The sequence below is a fragment of the Bubalus kerabau genome, chromosome 2, assembly GCF_029407905.1.
Source record: "Bubalus kerabau isolate K-KA32 ecotype Philippines breed swamp buffalo chromosome 2, PCC_UOA_SB_1v2, whole genome shotgun sequence".
NCBI lineage: Eukaryota > Metazoa > Chordata > Mammalia > Artiodactyla > Bovidae > Bubalus > Bubalus kerabau.
Window position 1 is genome coordinate 128008441 of NC_073625.1, and position 17009 is coordinate 128025449.

At 44.0% G+C, this 17009-nt stretch overlaps 1 protein-coding gene across 5 annotated transcripts in view; it reads left to right on the top strand.

The window, feature by feature from the left end:
- Positions 1-4310, top strand: part of IGF2BP2 (insulin like growth factor 2 mRNA binding protein 2) — a 173313-nt gene extending 169003 nt beyond the window's left edge. For 4 of the 5 annotated variants that reach the window (XM_055568819.1, XM_055568817.1, XM_055568818.1 and 1 more), the window contains 3 exons: positions 595-726; positions 1067-1180; positions 2456-4310. In XM_055568819.1, coding sequence (XP_055424794.1) covers positions 595-726; positions 1067-1180; positions 2456-2548 — 339 coding nt within the window. In that variant the 3' untranslated portion in view covers positions 2549-4310. Of the gene's footprint in view, positions 1-594; positions 727-1066; positions 1181-2455 lie in introns of those variants that run through there. The other variant, XM_055568824.1, reaches the window with a different exon arrangement.
- The last annotated feature ends 12699 nt before the right edge of the window (positions 4311-17009 follow it).

Here is a 17009-nt window from a genome sequence, read left to right on the forward strand (position 1 = left end):
ATCCTTTTAGCGGTTTCCCTGGCAGTCCAATGGTTAAGACTCTGTGTTACCACTGCAAGGGGCACAGGTTTGACCCCTGGTCAGGAAACAAATCTCATATGCTGAGCAGTGCAGCCATTAAATAAATAAATACTTTTTTAAGTTCTTCAAATTTTAAACAGAACAATAAGCTCTTGGCTACACCACCTCTGGAGTTAGGTATCAGAAAGCAAATCCTGTCACCACCGCCCTTGCCTCCATCCTTTAATAACAGACTTATGAACATACTATGGGTGGGAGGAAGTTAAGAATTCCCTGAACAAATTCATTCAAGCAAATATTTATAGGTGCTCAGGATACAAAGACTACAGGTAGTTCCACCCTGTCCCTGCACACAGAAAGCTCCCTGTGTGATCGTGTGCAAACCCGAAGACACACGAGTGTCTATGCATGTCTGCAAGGTGCACTTGTTGGGTGTTGAAGGCGTGTGCCCACCGGGTCTGAGCCAGCTGAGCGGGCCCTGGTGAGCATGGGGCCGGGGTTGTGCCATGCCTTGGACTCACCAGTTCCCACAGCAGTGCTGCTAAAGCAGGTTGACATGTCTTGCTCTCTCAGGCCCAGGGGCGGATCTTTGGGAAACTGAAAGAAGAAAACTTCTTTAACCCCAAAGAGGAGGTGAAGCTGGAAGCCCACATCCGAGTGCCCTCCTCTACAGCCGGCCGTGTGATCGGCAAGGGCGGCAAAACCGTGAGTGTGCTCTGAGCTGGCTTCATCTCCTGGTCTGACTTCCCTCAGACTGGCACCCCTGACTCTCCTAGGACAAAAATGTAATCTGCATCATCCCAAGCTGAGGGCCTCAGATCCATAGTGCTGAGCCAAACCCCGAGAAACCAGGGTCCTGAGTCCAGACACGCTGCATCTAGGCTACACACTGGGAAGTGAAGACAGGGAGCCACCTCCTGCCCCTGTAAACCCACACACACAGCAGCGGGAAAGAGTAGGGAGCAGAGTTCCACCCAGGTCCTCGGACATGCCTTGGAGACTGCAATGAAGCGAGTCACACGTTTTTTGGTTTCTTCCTCCACAGGTGAATGAACTGCAGAACTTAACCAGTGCAGAAGTCATCGTGCCTCGTGACCAAACGCCAGATGAAAATGAGGAAGTGATTGTCAGAATTATCGGGCATTTCTTTGCCAGTCAGGTACCTGTGCTGTGAGCGTCCAGTCTCTCCTGCTAATCTCTTTTCAAGTCTCTAAGCTCTTGGTGACCTGTCGGGTGGCCCCAGGCCCTGCGCACGCCCCTGCACTGACCCCCATGCACAGATGGAACTGGGCAGGGGCAACCACTCCTCAGCTTACTGCTGCTCTCCTAGCTCTGTTAGAGCAGGCTGAGGAAGGGCGTAGAGCTTTGGAATCAAGCGAGTACAGTTCAGCCTCTCAAATGCTGGACTGCGAGCTCTTGCGTTCCCTCATCCTCCTGACCAGGCCTCAGTCACAGCCTTTCCCTGCCCGGAGTCACTTACCAGGAAGTCCAAGGTCACCCTTGGACCCTGAGGACCAGCCTGGGTGCCACAATGACACTATTACAGGTTAAACACTCATCCCAGGAGACCCGTGTTTCTCTTTCCTCTCCTCTGCTGCATGACACCCCTCATTAGGACTCAGAGCTCCACACAGCTGCTGCTCGTCCAGGCAGAAGGGCCAGCCCCTCAGCATCATGTGACCTGGTTCTTTCTAATGCTTTGTTATGGATGGGGTAGGGGTGGGATAAAGCTGTCCAGTCCCCATCCTGAAGGAGCAGAGGCAGTCTCCACTGACACGGCAGGTGTGTCTGGGTGTTAGCCAGCCCATGTTCCCAACGCCATGCTTTGCCAGGCCCTGTGATGCTGCTGCAGCCCCATGACCCACAGGCACCCTGAGACTCCTACAGTCAGAGCCCGGCCACGCCACCCCTGTGGCTGTCCCCTCCCAGCCCTGGGCACAGGTCTCAATGGCAGGGCTCTCCCTGCAAAAGGAGCACCAGGGTGGGTGAGGGGGCAGGTGTGGGTTCATGTGTTTTCTCCACTTGTTCAGGGTGGAGTTAGCATCTGGGCCAGTTTCTCACTTTCTCCCCATGCCACTGACTGTCATATCCCCGCTATACACCACACTCTAGGAAGGCAGGGGGGTGGGGGGCAGCATTGGACACTGGAGTGAGTGTAGCTGGGAGAGACGATGCTGTCTGACCTCTGCAGGGTCCTGAGTCACTGATGCCCTGGTTGTGGTTCCTGGGATCCCACTTTCTTACCTTCCACCTAGCAGCCTTGGAGTGGGGGTGGGGAACTCTGCCACTTTACTGAAATAGAGTCCAGATGACACTTCTCTGAGGTTACCACCTCCTCCCCCCAAGTCCTAAGCCCACTCCCTCACTCCCCTCTGCCTGTCCTCAGAACTGGGTTCCTTTTCTCCCCCCATCCCCTTCCTCTCCCTTGCTGCAGACTGCACAGCGCAAGATCAGGGAAATTGTACAGCAGGTGAAGCAGCAGGAGCAGAAATATCCTCAGGGAGTCGCCTCACAGCGCAGCAAGTGAGGCTCCCACAGGCACCAGCAAACAACGGATGAATGTAGCCCTTCCAACACCTGACAGAATGAGACCAAACACAGCCAGCCAGATCGGGAGCAAACCAAAGACCATCCTGAGGAATGAGAAGTCTGCGGAGGCGCCAGGGGCTCTGCAGAGGCCCTGAGGATCCGGGGGGCAGGAAGGGAGGCGGGAGGGCACTGTGTCGAGGCCCAGCCTCCCGCCTCCCCCGGGGCCTCTGCAGGCTTCGCAGCCATCCACTTCACCATCCACTCGGATCTCAACGCCCACCACGCTATCCCTTTTAGTTGAACTAACATAGGTGAACGCGTTCAAATCAAAGCAAAATTCACACCCTTTTCTTTTTGTGGAAAATTGTTTCTGTACATGTATGTACATATTAGAAGGGAAAGATGTTAAGATATGTGGCCTGTGGGTTACACAGGGTGCCTGCGGCGTTAATATATTTTAGAAATAATATATCAAATAACTCAACTAACTCCAATTTTTTTAAATCAATTATTAATTCTTTTTTCTTTTTCAAGAGAAAGCAGGCTTTTCTAGACTTTAAAGAATAAAGTCATCCTTTGGGAGGTCTAATGGTTTAGTAAGGAACTTCAAGGCCACCCACACAAAATTCACCTGGAGGGAAATCTCACCGAAAGGACACTCAACAGCAGTTCTGGATCACCTGTGTATGTCAACAGAAGGGATACCGTCTCTCTGAAGAGGAAACTCTGTCTCTCTTCATCCTTAACTCTCACACCCATTTCTCTTTGCTTCACAGGTTTTAAACTGGTTTTTGCATACTGCTATATAATTCTGTCTCTCTCTGTTTATCTCTCCCCCGTCCCCTCTCCCTCCCTGTCTTCTCCATCCCCATTCTTTTTAATTCCCTCATCCCTCTGTCTCAATTCCCATATCTACACACCCCCCAGGCAAAGCAGTGCTCTGAGTATCACATCACACAAAAGGAACAAAAGCGAAACACACAAACCAGCCTCAACTTACACTTGGTTACTCAAAAGAACAAGAGTCAATGGTACTTGTCCTAGCATTTTGGAAGAGGAAAACAGGAACCCATCAAACCAACCAAACAAACAAAAGAAAAATTCCACAAAGAAAGAATGTATTTTGTCTTTTTACATTTTGGTGTATAAGCCATCAATATTCAACGAAATGATTTCTTTCTTTTTAAAAAAGTATGGAGGAAAATAGCAATTTACACGAGGTTGTTGGCCCAGGGCGTTAAATTTACAGATTTTTTTAACGAGAAAAACACACAAAAAAAGCTACCTCAGGTGTTTTTTACCTCAGCACCTTGCTCTTGTGTTTCCCTTAGAGATTTTGTAAAACTGATAGTTGGAGCATTTTTTTATTTTTTTAATAAAAATGAGTTGGAAAAAAAAATATCAACTGCCAGCCTGGAGAAGGTGACAGTCCAAGTGTGCAACAACTGTTCTGAATTGTCTTCCGCTAGCCAAGAACCTATATGGCCTTCTTTTGGACAAACCTTGAAATTGTTTATTAAAAAAAAAAAAAAAAAAAAAAAGATGACAAAGAAAAACAGAGAGAGAAAATTTTGGAGATGTCCTGAATTTCAATAGGGTACGCGCCATTAGGGCTTTTTGCGCTAAAGGATGAACATGTACTGGTTTATGTGAACAAGCCATTTTACCACCAGACTGCAATGCCAGTTTCCTCTACTGCAAACAGTGTTCTGTGACAAAAACAAAAACAAACAAAAAAAAGAAATATATCCAGCTAACCAGATCCTGGTGTCTCGGTCTCTTATTTTACTAAGTATCGCCCACCCCTAGGCATCAGCTGAGTCCTGCCTAAGGGGACTGTGGGGAAACAGGGGGCATGTGCCGTCAGGCCAGGGAAACTGCACTGAGGAGGCCGGCTTCTCCAGGCCTGTCTCACCGAGCAGCTACATGAGGTCAGTGGTGGTCAGACTGTGCTCCTCAGGCCAGCAGCATCAGTCTCACCTGGGAACTTGGAAATGCAGACTCTCGGGGTCCACCTTGAGCCGGAAATTCTGAGGGTGGACAGTGGGTGTTTCAGGGAGCTCTATGGGTGACTCCAGTGTGCACTGAAGTTTGAGAACCACAGGACTAGAGGGCTGGATACTGACTGTGTAGTAACTATGTAAGGCCAACCCCTATCTTAAAGAAACTTTTAAGCCTGACCAGGCAAAGAGCTTATTTTTGTGTGAGGGAAAGGAAGAGACAACATGCCTGGCAACGGAAAGGACAAGGTACTTGCTTCACCCCACCCCTCCACAGAAGCCCCGCGTTACAGGTTTCAGGAGATGGGGTGTGTAGGCCTGAACATCCCTTCCATCCTGCTCAGCTTCTCTCCTACTCTGCCTATTCTCTCTGGAGAATCTCGCTTCCTCCAACACGGAGCCATGGAAAGGAAGGATGGCAGAGGCTGTTTGCAAATTAGAAGAGGACTCCAGCACAGAGGGAGAGCTTAAGAACATAAGAAAAAGGATCAGTAGAATAGTTAGATGTCTGGAGAGGTTTCAACAAAGGAAATGATACGCCATAGACAAGGCATCTTGACAGGAAGCAAGGGTGGAAACACTGGACTTCTAAGGGAAGCAGGGGAAAGTGGATAACCTGGCATCAACTAGGCTGTAAATGACTCGGTGACTGAGTAGACAGAGATGGGGTAAGGACTTAAGGAGTATGCAAAGCATTTGGCATACTCTTATTCATGCACCCTGGGGAGGGACATTCATGTGAACGATGATGCGAGAAGCCCAGAACCTAAACTGTACATGCATTGAAATCTTTCACTGTCTTAAAGCCTAATGGAGATTTCTTTGACCTGCTAATATTTAACAACACTGCCACTGAGTCCCCTGATGTTTACTGTCAGTTGCTGCCTTTTATTTCCTCTCTACATTCCCCTTAAAGTGTTGGTGAATTAAAAACTTGAGACTTTACCATATGCGAGTTAATTTTCTCTTCTAGTTCACATCAGCCACATAAAGTCACTGTCTTTCTAGAAGCAACGAGTGCTCTTGTTCTGACTGATGTGGCCGGCAAGGATTGAAATCTCATGGAACAAAACAATATTCTAACTTGACCTTGATCCTTCTGTATTCTCTTGTAAAAGCAGGGATCCAGGGTCCTTGGTTTGCTCCCATTTTAGGATCTAATCTTCTCTCTGGGATGTGGCTGACAATAAACAGTGAAGAATATCCCCATTTGCCTCCAAAAACTTCTGATGATCAGGGCAAACTCCATAAAACCAAACTCAATCTGATCCCTATCCCAGTTTATAATCTCAACCATTTCCAATATGAAAGGTTGCCTGACTTCTGTGACTCCTGAATGTCCCTGATCCTCCAACAGCCATAAAACTACTTCCAGTCACCCTCACTGAACATGGCAAAACCTATTCTCAACTCTACATTAACAGCACAGCAGTACTGGGAAAGGACTATAGGGGTAATTTGATCCACTTTCCTAATAAGGAGTGGTGTCCTTTAAACTCTTTGCAGTGCTCAGTCACCCACCAGTGAGGGGAACCTTGACTTCTAAGGCAGACAGTTAGTCGCCACACAGCCTAGCCTCGTAGATCTGTCTTCTCCTGGTAGGAAATCTCACCCTACAACCATCACGTGCCGAACCTGCTCCAGATTGCTTAGGACAGCCCCCTAATGCCTGGAGACATCTGCCTTGCCCTCCCTCTCAGTTCCTTCAGTCATCCTTCATCTCTAGGACTTGCTTTTTCAGCTCTGAAAAATCATGTGAAGGAATACAGCCCCCAGCTCCTTCATCCTACGCCCTCGAAAGCCACAGCAACTGCTGATCAGCATGGTAGGCCTTGCTCGGCAAACAGAGCAAGAGGCTGTGAAGAAAGCTAACTAGGGTGCAGCTCGGCTCTGCTCTGGGGCAGGCTGAAGGCAGAAATGGGTGCCCCTTACCTTGTACCTGATCTTTACAGGTCTCACGTTCTCATCAGGAGAAAGAGAGCCCAGACCCAGATATTTGCTCCCTGCTTGCCCAGTACACTAGCTACATAACTTTGTACACCTCATAGCCTCTTGGAGGCCTGTCTCCTCATCTAAAATAAAAGTTTGAACACAACAAAGTCTCTGATTCTAACTGATGTATAAGAATAGACTTCCAAGTCAAAAATGGCCTCTATTTATCATTAAACATCAAGAAAGAATAAAACACACAACAAAAACAACTAAACACCAAAAAGCAAGGGAAATCAACAATAATTATAAGCTTTACAGAATTAGAATGGGAAACCTTCTATGCACAGCATGGTCTAGTTTGACAGAATCACTTTTTAAAACGACAGGAAAATGCGTATTTGCCATCTCCAAGATGCACCACCACTTCCCCTTCCCGCTGGAGGGATGCAGACGTGGTGGTGAGAGCCATGCTGGAGCTGGGACAGCATCTCAAGACACAAAAGCCAAGTGCCAAGCAAAGTTCTCATAATCATGTTCGTGAGACAGAAAATCTGATCTTTCTTAAGCCACTGTTAATATGGCCTTTGTTATAGCAACAAACAAACCTCTTAATACAACCATGCAAAAACTAAAGATCTAGATTTGGCATATCTTTTGGATAGAACTAAAATTCTAATTGGATACAGACCCCCTTCCCTCCCAAAAAGCTACTTACAAAACAACAAACAGAAATAAAGCTAGTTTCATATATCTCTGTTCCACTACCAAAAGCCAGAGAGCAAGTTTTGAGGAGAAAAAGGGCCATGACTCAAGAATTTTTATACCCAGTCAAGTTCTCCATGTGTGAAAACTTAAGAATTCCTATATGCAAGGATTCAGATAAGAATACTCTGTATTTCTCTTGTAAATAAGTATATGAAAATGTTTCTAACTAAAAATGAAGCCAAATAAAACTCATGTTTAAACTAGATGTGAGCAATGAAACCAATTAAATATTTAAGTTGTTGTAAATATAAATTTAGAGCTGAATTACAACTCCATTTAAAACTGAATTTAAATACCAAAAATTATCCTTGGAGAGGAAGCAAAATAGTTATCATCATAATAAAGTTCCAAAATACATATTTTGTTAACAAAGACCAAACATGTGTGAAATGTATATGAGGACACTTGGGGGGTGGCGGGGGTGGGGAGGGGAGAATGAAGGGTCATAAACACAACAAAAGCTGCTACCAGCAGCGCTGTGCTAGCAGCCAACAGAAACTGTATCCCACTTTACCCAAGCGGTATGAACGTGAGGCCGAGTTCTGGCCAAAGGGAAGGGAGCTGAAGTGGCCTCTGCCGCTCCTGGCACAGCCCATTGCCCTTTCCATGCTCTCCAGACAGTGCCTGGACGCTAAGGAGTGCGATGCTGTCAGGCAGGGGTTGACAACCCTTTTCTGTCAACAGTAAGAGTAAATATTTTAGGCTTTGCGTGATATAAAATGATGCTACTCCTGGGGAGGAAAATTTGGCAAATTACATATGCTAGACATTTGTCCCAGCAGTCCCACTTCTAGGAAGCTATCCCAAAGATGACGTGTTAGCAGAAACAGAAAGTGACATGAACAAGGCACATGCAATGCAGCATTATCTGTAACAGACTGAGAGCCTCAGCATCCATCGTGAGGGGACCAGTAATGAACCACAGCACCCTCAAACAATGGATTATTAGGAAGCTGTAAAAGGAGCAGAAGAATGAGGAGTGACATCAGGAATAAATTAAAAAAAAAAAAAATCAAGAAGCCTAAGTAGTTTTAATATGCTATTTTTAGTGTTAAAAAAGAAATATATGTGTGTGTGTGTGTGTGTGTATGTATGTATTTTTCCCCCCTAAAAGGGGACAGTTAGAAGCTAAAATAAAATTATCTACATAGAGAAAGAGAAAGGCAAAACTGTGAACGTTCTTTATTCCACACTTTTGCTCTTGGACTAATGTTTACGTCTTACATAATTTTAAAACATAAGCAAGAAGCAAATCCATAAACAGCAAAAGCAAATAAATCCAATTATGTATCAACTTGATGGCATAATCCCTTAGGAAAAAACTCTGTCAAGTGATCTTAAAAATTAGAGTGATTTTCACTGTGATTCTCTAGTGGAATATTGTTTAAAAAGAATTACAAAGGAAACAAATTGTATTTAGTGGCCTTATTATTTTTTATCCTGGTATTAATGTTTTGAGTTACTGTATTTCACAGGGTAAAATGAATAATTATGTTGATGTTAACAAAACTTTTAATGTTACAGTGTAAAATAAAAAACCTTAAAATCTTAATATGAACTTAAAATCAGTAAAACAAGTATTCCCTAATCTGTTGTAAAGGCCTAGAAAGACCAATAATCCAATGATACTCAGCATTAATAGTGCCCGAATTCTGATCTCTAAAATTTCTCACTAAAATAAACCCTTTACTAAATGGCCAGCTCCAGGTCTAGGACAGGAAATGTGTAAGATGGGCCTTTATCATACCAATTAAGCAGGAAGTGTTCAAAATCAGACTTGTGGGGTTCTGTCAAAGGGACACTGTAACTTAAAATGGGGTAATCTGAACATCAAAGAGAATAAAATGAATCAAAACATCATAGGGCTTGGCCAAGGAGGACTAGGAAGACTGGGCTCACCTCCTCTCATGGGCACTGCAAAATTACAATTTACAGAGCAATTATGAATGGCAAAAACCAGAAGTCTAGCAGAAAAGATTTACAACTAAGGATACAAGGAAGGAACCACGAGACAGGTAGGAGGAGCAGAGCTGCAATATAGTCAAGACCCATACCCCTGGGCGGGTGATGCACAAATGGGAGGTTAATTACAATTGCAGAGGTTCTCCCCAAGGAGCAAGGGGTCTGAGCCCCACATCAAGCTCAACAACACAGGTACACTGAGATGAGCCCCCAGGATGTCTGGCACTGAAGGTTAGTGGGGCTTACTTTGGGGAGCTCTACACTCTTGAAGGACACACACAAAATCACACGCTCCAAGACCCAGGGCAGAAGCAGTAATCTAAAAAGGAGCCTGGGTCACACCCATCTGCTGAACCTGGAGTCTCCTGGAGACGCCAGGAGCAACTGCAGCTCACCCTGGGGACAGACACTGGCAGTGGCCGTCTTTGCGTGTGCCTTCTACCATGGGGTCACTGGTGCTGGCAAGTGCCATTTTGGAATCCTCATTCTAGCTTATCAGCCTCGGGAGCCAGCCCCACCCCCGCCCACCAGTCTGTAGACACAAGTACTGGAGCACTTCAGGTCAAGTGACTAGCCAGGTGGGGACACAGCCCTACCCATGGGCAGCCAGGCTGCCTTAAGACCCCGTTAGCCCACAGTTGCCCCTGGACGCAGCCCTGTCCACCAGAGGACCCAGGACCTGGCCCCGGACACCCAGTACACAGGTACGAGACTCAAGACCCTGCAGGCAGAGACGTGGGACCCAGCTCTGCCCACCAGTGGGCCAACACTAACTCCAGGATCCAGTTTCATGCCCTGGTGGGTGGGCACCAGCACAGTATCTCTGGGATCCTGACCCCTCCACCAGTGGGTGGATGGCAGGATCAGAACCACAGGGCCCCACAGCCTGCCTTGTCAGGAACGAGACAACACACCAGCAGGGAGCACAGGCCCAGGAGACCCAAGCACTAGCCCTTTCCATCAGAAGGCCAACACCACCTCTGAGACACCATGGACTACTCAGCCAGCTACTCGAGGATCCAACCCTGCACCCCAGTGGGTCAGCACTAGCCCTGAGACACCCCAGAACCCAAAGCAAGCCAAGGGACAGGCCCCACCACCAGCCAGCCAACACGATACTTAGGAACACTGACTCTGCAACCACCCCTGCTAAACCCGGCTCTGCCCAAGAGCCACCACTAGCCCAGGGCTCCTCGGGGTTCTGTAGCCAGCCACATGACATGGCCCTACCAAAGATGATCAAAGGAGAAGAATGGATGAACAAAGGGAGAAGTTAGATGTTTTGGGGAATTCCCTGGTGGTCCACTGGTTAAGACTTGACACCATCACTGCTGGGGCCTGGGTTCAATCCCTGGTCAGGGAACTAAGATCCAACAGGCTGTGCCGTCCAGCCCCACCCCCTCCAAAAATGTACATAAAAATACAAAACTAAACCTTTTTAATCTGACAGTACAGCACCTTGAGAAGTACAGTAGTGCGGTACAACAGCTGGCACACAGGAGCGGCACTGAGTAAACAGCCAAGACTGCAGGGCAGGGAGGACGCGGGAGACAGTAGGGCTGAGGGCTGGTCAGCAATAGACGTGGAGGGCAAGCTGCAATCTCACGCACGCCTGATGGCCGAGAACCCATGTTCACAACTTTGAAAGCTCGCATTTGAAGGTTTGTGTGCAGTGGACTTACTGTATTGTCAAAATGACCATAGCATCCAAGACAATCCATGGATTCAGTGCAATCCCTACCAATCTTGAAAAGGAAGAACAGCGTCAGAGGTACCTTGCTCCTCGACTTCAGACTATACACAAAGCTACAGTAATCAAGTTGTTAGTCACTCAGTCATGTCCGACTCTTTGTGACCTCATGGATTACAGCCCGCCAGGCTCCTCTGTCCATAGGATTTTCCAGGCAAGAATACTGGAGTGGGTTGCCATTCCCTTCTCTAGAGGATCTTCCCAATCCAGGAATCGAACCCAGGTCTCCTGCACTGCAGGCAGATTCTTTACCATCTGAGCTACCAGGGAATGTATTGATACAACAGACACATAGATCAGTGGAACGAAAAGAGCCCAGAAATAAATCTACACACCTATAGTTAGTTTACAACAAAGGAGGCAAGAATACACAATGGAGAAAAGATGATCTCTTCAATGGTGCTGAGAAAACTGGACAGCTGTATGTAAAAGCATGAAATTAGAACATTTTCTCAAATGATATATAAAAATAAACTCAAAATTAACTCAAGCCCTACATGTAAAACTAGAAACCATAAACTCCTAAAAGAAAATATAGACAGAACACTCTTGGACATAAAACAGAGCCAAGGTTATTTTGGATCTGCCTCCTAAAGCAAAGGAAACAAAAGCAAAAATAAACAAATAGGACCTAACTAAACTTAAAACATTAAAACCAGCAAAGGAAACCATCAACAACAACAAAAAAACCTTTAAAAAAAAAAAAAAGACAACCTAATGAATAGATACATTGTATAGCACAGGGAATACAGCTAATATTTTATATTAATAAAGAAATGTTTTAAAATCATATTTTTCCTAGATGAAGTACATTTCAGGGTAACCAAATTAGCTGATTAGATTTTACTTTATAGAAGAATTCAAAGTAATTAATATAGAGGGATGACAGAATTAGAAAATCACCATTTTGTACCTCTTAATAAAAGAGCATCAATTATGTTTAAAAAAAACTTAAGACCAAGAGGAGAAAGATGAATAGGCCACTCTTATAGCCTGAATTAGAGACCTTAGCACCAGTAAATGGATGCATGTGATACAAGACAGTAAGACAAATAATGAAGGACCCTTGCGAAATAAATTCACCCTGAAGCTGATCAAGCCTCTAGATCAAGCCTACCAGTTGATATGAAATACAAGAGACAGAGGAAACCGTTAAATACCACCAAGGCGCTATAAGCCAAATCTAGATAGAAGTGGAATTTTCCACAGAAATACTCAATTTCTCTAATAACTAATAGCACAAGGAAAGGGATTACTACTGAATGAAAAAGACTCAAGAGAGAGAATAACCAACGGCAATGTGTACTTTTTACTGGATCCCATATTAGTGCTCTGAGACTGCTCTAACTACCAAAGATTTGATGGATGATTAAACAGCAGAAATTGATTCTCTCAGTTTTGGAGCCAGAAGTCTGAAGTGAAGGTGTCATCAGGGCCAGGTTCCCTCTGAAGGCTCTTCCCGCTCTGGTAGCTCCAGGCTTCCTAGGCTTGCAGGAGCATCACTCCAGTCTCTGTTCTGTAGTGTTACTGTTTCTTCTTTAAAAAAAAAAAAAAAACACACTCCAAACACAAGTTTATAAATTAGAAAGCAACACAGCCTGTCCAGCCAACCACTAACTCTCAGGTATCTTTTTCCAAATTTTGTTTACACCTAAAAATGGGTATAAAAATGAACACCGCCAAGGCCCATTTCAGTGCCTCCCTTATTCATCTCAAAACTGCCTACTTCTTTCCTATAAGGCAAGTGATTGCACTTAGGGTCTATTCAGACAATCCAGGATAAACTCTTTTTCTCAAGATCTTTAATCACATCTTTTGCTACAGAAGGTAATATTCACAGGTTCCCAGGATAAGGATGTGGACAAATGTTTTGGGGAGGTCACATTCATCCAACTATATGTCCTGATTAGAAGAATATAATGAAACAGTTTTAATCATCAGGGAAACTTGAATATGAACTATTAATGCTATTAGCAAATTCTTACTAATTTTGTTAGATGTGAAAATTACAAAGGTTTTTTTTAAGTTATTATATGTTAGGGAGACATCAGTATTTTGGCAGAAAGACATGTTTGCTTTAAAGACCCTCCCCCTTCCATGGGAAAAAAAAAAAAAAGTAAATCAAGATTAGCCACACATTTTATTAACTGCTGAAAGGTGGTGATGATTGTGTCTTAAAATTTTCATAATAAATTTTTTTTTGTAAAGCAGTTGAAAAAAGATAAAATTGTCCACTAAAATGAGACATGAAATCCCTCAGAATGAACTTAGCCAGACCTACACATAAAAAATATTACAAAATTAAAATCAATGCAGATACAAGTTATCAGCCTATGCCAGAAAAAAAGTCAAAATACCAATGGGTAATTTTTATCTCTGATTTTTTTAAAAATATACGCAATTTTAATTTAGAATTGAAAGAATTTCTCATTAGCGAATAATCAAAACGCTGCAAGATGGTATATCTAACAATACCAATTAAATAGATTATGTTATAACCATTTACTGGAACACTACACAGCAACTATGGAAAGGGGGTTATATAGCCACATATATAGTGTGATTCCGTATTTGTTAACAACCAAAAAAAATCTACTTGCACAAGCGTGTTCAACACACATTTATTCATACAAACATGAAGGAGTATATACCAAAATTCAGGATATACACCAGAATGTTAAGAATTACTCACTCTGGGTGGTGAGTTTGCAGAACTCTTATTCTTTACCTTTTATCAGCAGCTTATTTTTCTACTATGAACACCTATGACAGATAAAGAAAACTGTAAGTGATACCACAGACTATGATCACCACATGCCCTTAAGGAAGCACACACAAACTTGGGTGCTTGGTAGGGGCATGGGGGTGGGGGGTGCAATGGGGAGATGGGGTACTGGATGCACATCTGAAGCATGTGATTCCAAGAACTCTACGTCGCTTCTCCGGCAGTTGCCAAACTGTATTCCACAAAAGAGTTCCACAAGTGTCACACAGAGAAGGATCAATGTCTAAGTTTTCAGACACACTAGATTAAGATCTTAATTCGTTACATTTGCTCTGCATCCCCAGGAGAAAAAGATATGGTACACTCATTCACTGAGCCATAGAACCTTTGTTTAACAACCTACATAGACTCAATAGGACATCTACTGAAAAGTATTTTATGAATTCCAATGTAAAAACTTGGACAAACAAGGATTGCTTACACCACATATTTCCACTGGGAGTCTGAAAACTAGCCTGTTTCCCTAGATTTAGATGGATTCATCTCAAAACTACCCCATATTTTTCGTATTTTTTGTGGTCTCAAGCTTTACAGTTTTAAATATAATTTGCATCTTGCTGTCAGTTCATTTTAGAGCAGTGTTTTTCAAACTGGATTTCTATTCACTAATGGATTGAGAAATCAATGTGATAGATACAACCCACATTAAAAAAAGTTTTGTTTTTTTTTTTTAATTTTTAAAGAAAACTATCAGGGACTTCCCTGGTTGTCTACTGGTCAAGAATCTGACTGCTAATGTAGGGGACATGCGTTGGACCCCTGGTCCAGGAAGATCCCTCATACCTTAGGGCAACCAAGCCCATGGGTCACAACTGTTGAGCCCACGTGACAACTACTGAAGCCCACATGCCTTAGAGCCTATGCTCTACAACAAGAGAAGCCACCACAATGAGAAGCCCGTGCGCGACAGCTAGAGAGTAGTCCCCACTTGCTGCAACTTATGCACAGCAACAAAGACCCAGTGCAGCAAAAAATAAATTAACAAACTAATAATAAAAAAGAAAACTATCATGTAGTAAAGATAATATTTTTTATAAAACTTTTGTGTCCATATATAACCACATAAAATAAATGCATGTGTGTATTGGTCACAATATAAAATACATTTATTGCTATGGGTTGCAATCAAAATATTTTGAAACTCACTGAATTAATGAGATGAACTTATTGATAAACAGATAAAGTCAGCACGTATTTCAAACACCCAAACCCTTCTTGTATATATTAGGTAAATTTTAAAAAAATCAAAGCAATACAGCCACATAGATCCCCAACTTACAAACAAGTACCAAAAATCTGTTTGAATACTGGGTACCTAGAGCTTTTCTTCAGAGAAGGCAATGGTGCCCCACTCCAGTACTTTTGCCTGGAAAATCCCATGGACAGAGGAGCCTGGTAGGCTGCAGTCCATGGGGTCGCTAAGAGTCGGACACGACTGAGCGACTTCACTTTCACTTTTCACTTTCATGCATTGGAGAAGGAAATGGCAACCCACTCCAGTGTTCTTGCCTGGAGAATCCCAGGGATGGGGGAGCCTGGTGGGCTGCCTTCTATGGGGTCGCACAGAGTCGGACACGACTGAAGCGACTTAGCAGTAGCAGCAGCAGCAGAGCTTTTCTTAAACTATCCTAAAGAGATTAAGTTCCCAACTAGTTCACAAAAGCCAGTTTAAACAGTAGCTTAACTGTAGTACTAAGGTTATTACAAACCTAAATTTCTCCATCGTTATTTATTTGTATCTGAGGTTCAGTGTAACTCCAAGAATACATTCTCCCTGCACCCACACCTTGGTCTGAGCACCAAATAACTCCTCATAGTGCAGGCAAACATCCACCATTCAACATGGCTTCTCCCACATTGTGCTTAGGATCTAAGGACAGAAAGATGAGAAGCTCTAATATCCTCAGGTAATTGAGGTAGAATATGGGGCTTTCCAAACATCTTCTACATGTCCCCACTCTCCTTTTAGGTCAAAGGTCAAAGAAAGACATTTGTTCACCAGTGGTTGTTTTTTCCCTTGTTTATTAATCTTTAGGAGAGACTGCCTACTAAAAAAAGAACAACCGTGGGAATTCCCTGGTGATCCAGTGATTACAACTCCATGCTTCCACTGCAGGGGGCACGGATTCAACCCCTGGTTGGGAAACTAAGATCCTGCAAGCCACATGGCATGCCAAAACAAAAACAATGTTTCACTCCACCTTTCTTTCAGACCCCCAAGCTGCTGGAATAAATAAATAAATACACACACACACACATATATATATATATATCCATCTCACTGACTTTAATGCTAATAATGTGGTACTGATAATTAGCTGGCTGCTTTCCTCAAACTGTTTAGATATTATTCCCAGGACTTCCCTGGAGTCCAATAGTTAAAACTCCACACTTGCAACGCAGGGGATACAGATTTGATCCGTGGTTGGGGAACTAAGTAAGGTACCACATAATGCATGGTGCAGCCAAAAAAGAAAAGAAAATAATAGAATTCTATTACCTACAAGTTTCCATACTGAGAGAAATATCAGTGTCTAGAGGAGCATGGCTTGTGGTATCTCCTATTAAATTCAGAAACTCAGGGTTAAGTAGAATGGCATTCTTCAGCTTGACTTTGTTCTCATCAATTTCTTTATGTCCTGGGAGATTAAGAGCTATCCTGAAGAATCACATTAATGGAAATATCAGTGAATGTTGCTCTAAGAAGCCACTCCAAATACTTGTAATACAAATACATTAGACCCCAGCATCACTCATTTGGGCTGCCATTCCTGACAGGATTTACCCCACATGGAGCAAATCTTAACCAAGGCTCTAAATTCCCAGGTGAAACCTACTAGTATCAAGTGGGAGCCAAGTGTTCAGCGTATTGCTCCCCCAGTGCCTCCCTGGCCTTTTGTGGCTGTGCCAGCTGCCTGATCCCAATTCTCAGACACAGTTCCAGCAGCCTCAGGAAAGGAATGGAGGTTGCAAGAAGGGTTCTCTGAACAGCCACAGCTTGAGAGAGACAGCCAAACTGGCTTCCTCTTTCATCATCCCCTAAGCACACGTCCTCTAGTTTGACCACCAGGTAGGCACAGCAGTTTCAATCCGTACCACCAGCCCCACGTCCTATACCAAGACCTTTTACACATCTCAGGGAAAACAACCTGCAAGAGTCTGCCTCTGTGACAACTGGCACCCAATTTTTCCGGTTTGACCTCTTCCTTTTGTGAACTAGGGTGTGGGAAGTAGGGAAAGGGTTAGAAATCATTTCAGCATATAC